At 56.4% G+C, this 6,463-nt stretch overlaps 1 protein-coding gene across 1 annotated transcript in view; it reads right to left on the reverse strand.

Annotated features, from left to right (window-relative positions):
* Nucleotides 1-141: 141 nt before the first annotated feature.
* The window catches only part of LOC112550730 (cilia- and flagella-associated protein 45-like), a 9,562-nt gene continuing 3,240 nt past the window's right edge, over nt 142-6,463 (reverse strand). The window contains 8 exon segments of the mRNA XM_025207278.1: nt 142-265; nt 976-1,136; nt 1,445-1,641; nt 2,063-2,176; nt 3,660-3,873; nt 4,121-4,299; nt 4,888-4,992; nt 5,743-5,829. Coding sequence (XP_025063063.1) covers nt 186-265; nt 976-1,136; nt 1,445-1,641; nt 2,063-2,176; nt 3,660-3,873; nt 4,121-4,299; nt 4,888-4,992; nt 5,743-5,829 — 1,137 coding nt within the window. The 3' untranslated portion in view covers nt 142-185.

The following is a 6,463-nucleotide window of genomic DNA, read 5'->3' on the forward strand; positions in this document are numbered from 1 at the left end:
AGCCGCACAGGCCCCAGCTGGATCCACTCTGCCGGCCAGGCTGGCTCAGGTGAGTGACAGCAATGGACACAGCCAGCTCCAATAACAGCATTATTTATTATGTCTAAACCTAAAATATTTACAGGGGGGAAGCCGGGGGGAGGCCACACGTGAAAGGCCCTGTGGAAGTCCCCAGGGCAGGCTAGTCAGTGAATGGGCCCCTTGGGGCCTGGCTTGAACGCCTTGTGCTCCACTCCAACACGGTAAATCTCAGGCAGGCCAGTGACTTTGGTAACAGGAAAAAAAAATAGTCTGCTCCAGGGCCACCTGCCGTGGGGTCTCCAGCTGTGCCAGGGCCCAGAGCCAGCCCCGAGGGGCCCAGCAGCCCATCTGGCACCTCAGCCCCACGGGAGCAGGGCTGACTAGTAAGAACAGGCAATGGCTGAATCCAGCTGGAGGGACTCTGGTCTGGCTTTGCTCCCACAGGGAGATCCAGCCACTGGGGAGCACGGGAGCACATATCTGGCACCTCAGTCCCACAGGAGCAGGGCTGATTGGTAACAACAGGCAATGGCTGAGTCCAGCTGGAGGGACTCTTGTTTTGCTTTGCTCCCACAGGGAGATCCATCCACTGGGGAGCAAGGGAGCGTGCAGGGCAGGAGGAGGCTTAGACCGGGCGACAGGAAGGGCAGCTCAGGACAGCACGTGGCAAAGTGACCTCCTCCCCGCACTCCTGTGGTCAGACCTGCTGCAGCAGGCTTGTCTTGAGCTAGCAGCCTGGGCCCCAGCCCCGCTCCTGTACCACCTGGCAAGTCTCAGGGGCTCAGCCTGCCCCAGGACAGGGTGAAGAGGGAGGGAAGGAAGAGACAGCACAAGTTGTGCCGGATGCTGGTGGGGATCATCCTGAGACCAGCACCACTCCCAGCTCCCATGGTCCATCCCTGTGCAGCCCCCACCTTCACTGAAGCTCCTCCATCCTTTTCTTCTTCAGCTCACCAAGGCGGTCTGCATGCCACTGTATCTCCTTTTGTAAGTGCTTCTCATCCTCGAAGCAGGTGGCCTGCTTTTGCACCAGCTGCGCCTGGCGCTCCTGCATCTGGCATTGCACCACTTCACCATACTCCGCTCGCTTGGCTTCCCTCTCCTCTCGCTCCACCCTCGGGGAGACACCAGCACCGGTAACAAAGTCCAGCCCAGCCCTGTGCACAGGCAGTGCCTGTCCTCCCCACAGCAGGCTGGCAGGGCCTGACCTTCTTGCCAGGGGCTGCTCTGTCCCCTCCCACAGACACAGGGTCCTATGTCTGCCCCAGCTGGGTCATCTCCACTGTAGCTCCTGCCCCCCAGGCTTGGCAGGAGCTGCACTGGGCAGGCCTGATTCAGCCCAGCCTGGTGCCGCTGTAGGTACACACTCTCCACTGCCTGGGACCCCGCTGTTGCTCAGGGGATGGACCATGCTTTGCCTTACCTGAAAAACTCTTCAAAATGGCTGCAGTCCCGCTTCGCCTGCATCAGCAGCTTGTGGGCCATATACTCCATGCGGCTCTGCTGCAGCATGACCTGGAGCTCCATTATCTTCATCAATTTTTCATTTTTTGCTAGCAAGTCCCTATGCCACCACTCCTGCTCCTTGGCCTCCTGCTTCCACATGGCCCAGAGCATGTCCTGCAGGGAGGGAAGCCCTGACTGCATTGCCCAGGCAGCAAGGAGCCAGGCTGAGATGCTGCCCCTGCTCCCCCAGGGAGCCAGCCCCGACCCTTGGACTGGCTTTGCCTGGCTCCTCTCCTGCCTGTGTAGAGCTGACTGGGCTCTCCTCCCTGCCTGCTCCAGGTGCGGTGTTGGCTGCCACGACAAAGCTGGAATGACCCAGGCGAGCTGTGCAGCCTTGCCTGATGCCTTGGAGGGCTAACGTCCTCTCACCTGGGCCTGGGCCGCCGCATGTCAACCTGCGTCCTACTCAGCCTGCCCTGCCACAGTGCCATGGGGAAGCATTCGCCACCCCTCCCCCGGCGTGCATGTGAGGGAGGCCCTCCCAATCTGATGGGTCCCAGGAGGGAGAGAGGGCAGGGGCAGCTGTGAGCGTTACCTTGTCAGTCTGGAGGTCCTGGGTCCTCTCCTGCAGGCCCCTCAGCTGGGCCATCTCCACCTGCTTCTCTTGATAGGCGTCCTCCTGCAGCACCTCAAACTCTGCTTCCTGTGCCTGCCGCAGCACAGCCCCAGGTCTATGAGCCACTGACCCACCCCATGCACCAGCAAACATGGGCAGAGCCATCATAGCGTCACCCGTGTGTGTGTGTGTGTGTGTGTGTGTGCGTGCGTGAGTCCATGCGTGCGCCAGGTTACTTGTGTGTGTCATATTGAATGAAATAGTTTGAATATTTGTAATGGTTGCCCATTAGCCAGTTTCAGGAAGAAGATAAGATTTATCTCCTTATCTAAGTCATTGTTTTTGGACTACGTGCAAAAGGTCCTGACTTTGTTTAAAGTCTTAATTTTAATTTTATCTTTAGAAGTCTTTTACAAAGAGAGCAAATATCCTGAGTTCCGAGAGATCAAACCCTAAGGCCTTTTGACCAGATTGGTAAGAAAAGGGAATTTGCAGTGATATGGAAGTTTCCCAAAGGTAATTTCAAAAGAATCTGTTGAGTAAAATCCAAGCCCAAATTTGGGGGTAATGACAGGTTGAGTAGGAGGAGCCCATAGACGGCAGCTCACTCAATAAAAACTGTAACTTACTGTCCCAATTTGGAGGTGACTTCACTTGTAGAACAACGAAGGAAGAATCGCAAGTGTAGGCCGGATCAGATTGATCACCTGAACCACCCTCTCCGTGAACACGAATCTCTTAGCTCACGCTGAAGCTGCAGAGCGCCCGGAAGGGACTGAAGGAAGGGGACTTAGTCCTATCACTGCTGAGGCCAGCCTATTGAATTGTATTGTTGAGGCGAGCCCATTGAACTGTACTACTGAGGCCAACACATTAAATTGTACTACTGAGGAATGAAACCATATTTTGGTATTTGGCTTCTTGGAATTCTAGGATTGTAAGTATATTATGAAAAATAATAGTATTGATTCAAATTTAACTTTTAGTTGTAATTGTAGTTGTTTTTGTAACACTAATTCTTATAGCATTGTTTGGGAAGGAAGTGCATTCGGAGCATTGTTTCTGATATATGTAATTATTGTGTTCTTAATGTTTGTGGTGTTTCTTAAGGCTAAGCAGTGTTATATACGTAGCAAAGAATTTTAAAATAAAATTGTGTTGTATGAATTAAGTGTGTAATCATTGTGAAATCGTGCAATCAGCTAACTACTCCCCCAGCCAGTGCATCAAAACGAATCAGTAAATTGTGTGGGATTTTCTCTATTCCATAACCCACTAGAGACAGTGTGTGCAGCATTCTCACACAGGCAGTGTCATGTGCAGCATTAACATGCATGTGCAGTGCTCACATGGTGATGCACACAGAGCATTCGCACACGTTGTCACACACACACATGCAGTGCTCCTGCATGGAGCACTGTATCACATACATGTGCAGTGCCACACATGGAGCACTTACTTGCACATGGTATGTGCTGCCTTAACCCATCAGCACATGGGGCTCTCGAGTGCTCTCCTCTAGGCCAAGCAATGCTGAGACCAGAGCAGGTCGTTCCAGCCACCACTCGGGCTCCGCAGGCCCTTTTCCCTGCCCCTGGATGCGTATCATTCTCTGTTTCTGGTAGTCCAGGATGCACTGGTCATACAGCCTCCCTTGCTCCAGTTTCTGCTTCTTGTATTTCAGCATATTCCTGAGTATAGAGAAACTCTCCGCAAGGGCATCCCTTTCTTTTTGCCGTCTCTTCCTCTCCTCCATGTTATTCTTTCCTTGCTTCTTGATCTGGCTCCCCCTGGGTGAGACACAAGAACTGTCTCAAGTGCTCCCTGCTGGCCCCAGGCTCCTTGCCAGCAGGACCCCCTGCAAGGCCAGCTGGGCTGGGAGGTCTGCTCCCAGGCTGCCATCCCGTGGCTAAGCAGGGGAGGCTGAGCCTGGGGGTGCTCCTGTCTCAGCGTTCATGTGAGGTGCTGCATGTGGGAAGTGCCCACGTTTGAGGCAGCTGCTGCCTGGCTGTGCTGGGGCAGGGCCTTCCTGCTTACCGGATCACCTCTGGCTGCCTCTCCTGCTCCAGCTCTTCCTGCATCTGCATGGCGTTCTGGCACTTCACTTCCATATTCTGGTCCAGGCACATCTCCTCCTGTTTGGGGTCTATCTCCACCTGCTTCATCTCTGAAAACTGGGCATCCTGGGCGGCGCGGCACGTGGCATCCACAGCCAACTGCAGGGCAGAGCACCAGGCTGGTCTGCGCCACACAGCACCAGCAGCAGGGGAGAGAGACCCTGATGTGGGGCACAGAGTGGGGAAGAGACACAGGGCCACGGGGGCTCTAGTGGGGAGCAGGGCCCAGACCTATTCCTGGCTCTGCCACTGACTGTGTGTGTGCCCTTGCACATCTCCAGTGGGCGCAGAAGGGAGCACAGGGCTCAGGGGCTGGCACAAACACTAGGAGCTTGGCCAGGTGGTGGGCCGTCCCAATCCAGCTGGGACTGGAGTGACTGTAGCTCTCCCTGGCGAGTGACCCTTCTGCAGTGGGCTGGGAGGTCCCAGAGCCCAGTTTCTGGCAGGGTGTCCTGATCGTCCCATCCCCACAGAGCTCCTTGCAGACAGCCAAAGTACTGAGCTGAGTCAGCCCCCAGCTCCCCTCCATGCTGCAGTCCCTCCATGGCAATGCTTCACGTGACGTCCTCAGTCTAGGTCCCAGGGAAGCAGGCGCAGCGTGGCCTTGCCTTTTGGGGAAGAGGACTTGGGGGCAAAGGGGCAGCAGTGGGAGAGGGGCTGGAGAGAGGGCAGCTGGAGAGCTGGAACCTTCTCCATGTCCTTGATCTTGTCACCCTCCATGTGCATCCTGCTGGCCCGCTGGACTTCAGGATTAGTTTGTTCCTGCACCTCCTCCTGGTCACTCTGCTTGTCCTAATGTAGAATCAGATTCTCTGAGGCCTGCCTGTGCTAGGCCACAGTGGTGTGGAGGGGAGAAGCAGGCTGCTAGCAGCCCCTGGCAGGCGGGGAGCCAGGCTGGGCTAGTGTCAGAGCCTGCGCTTCAAAGAGCTGCCACCAGCCCCTGGGCCCTTAGCACCCTGTCACGCTGGCCAGGGCTGCCTGCACTTTGGGATGGGCCTGCCCAGGGCAGCTGCTGGATGCAGCCCTGCTCTGAGCCAGATGCCTGAATCATGCTCCTCCGACAGGCACCGTCTATGTGGGCCACGCTTGGCACAGCAGCCCAGGATGTGTGTGGCCCTACAGGATGCCTATCATGAGGTACCCATGCCAGGCATGGACAGGGATCCCGACCCTTGGGCTGCTTTTTTTCTGGCTCCGCTCCTGTCTGTATAGAGCCAGCTGGGCTCTCCTCCCCTCCTGCTCCAGGTGTGGTGCTGGATACCATAGCAAAGCTGGAAGGACCCAGGCGAGCTGTGCAGCCTTGTCTGATGCCTTAGAGAGCTAATGTCCTCTCACCTGAGCCAGGGCTGCTGCTTGACAACCCACATCCTGCTTAGTCTGGGCCTCCAGCTGGGGCTTGGTCTGCCCTGCCGCAGTGCCATGGGGAAGCATCCCCCACTCCTCCCCGGGGGTGCATGGGGGTGAGGCCCTCTCACGCTGATGGGTCCCCAGCTGCCAGACAGGCCGGGAGGGAGTGAGGGTAGGGGCAGCTGCATGCATTACCTTGTCAGCCTGGAGGTCCTGGGTCCTCTCCTGCAGGCCCCTCAGCTGGGCCATCTCTTGCTGTGCCTCCAGCCCTGCTTCCTGCACCTGCCACAGCACAGCCCCAGTTCCATGAGCCACTGACCCCCTCCACTCCAGCACTAGCAGCAGCACCAGCACTAGCAAACATTGGCAGAGTCATCATAGCATCACACACGTGTGTGTGTGTGTGTGTGTGTGTGTGTGTGTGTGTGTGTGTGTGTGTGCGCACGCGCACGCCGGATCACTCGTGTGCAGCATTCTCACACAGGCAGCGTCATTTGCATACAACCACATGCAGCATTAACATGCATGTGCAGTGCTCACACAGTGGTGCACACACGGAGCGTACGCACACGTTGTCACACACACACATGCAGTGCTCCTGCATGGAGCATTGTGTCACACACATGTGCAGTGCCACACACGGAGCATTTGCACATGGTGTGAGCTGCCTGCACCCATCAGCACACGGGGCTCTCTAGTAGGCCGGTGCAAAGCGGCTAGTATTTGCTTCGGATTCGGCTGATTCAGAGGACAGTGATTCAATTCAGAGATTCAAATCACTGTCCTGATTTGATGCAGCTGAATCTCTGAATCAACCAGGCCAGACCCATCCCCTGTCCCTCTTCCAGCCCAGCAATGGCTGCCCCACCGGCCCCAGCTCCTGGCACTTTGGGGAAAAAAAGCCCCCGTTCAGCAG

The sequence above is a fragment of the Alligator sinensis genome, unplaced genomic scaffold (assembly GCF_000455745.1).
Source record: "Alligator sinensis unplaced genomic scaffold, ASM45574v1 scaffold919_1, whole genome shotgun sequence".
In the NCBI taxonomy this organism is placed as follows: Eukaryota; Metazoa; Chordata; order Crocodylia; family Alligatoridae; genus Alligator; species Alligator sinensis.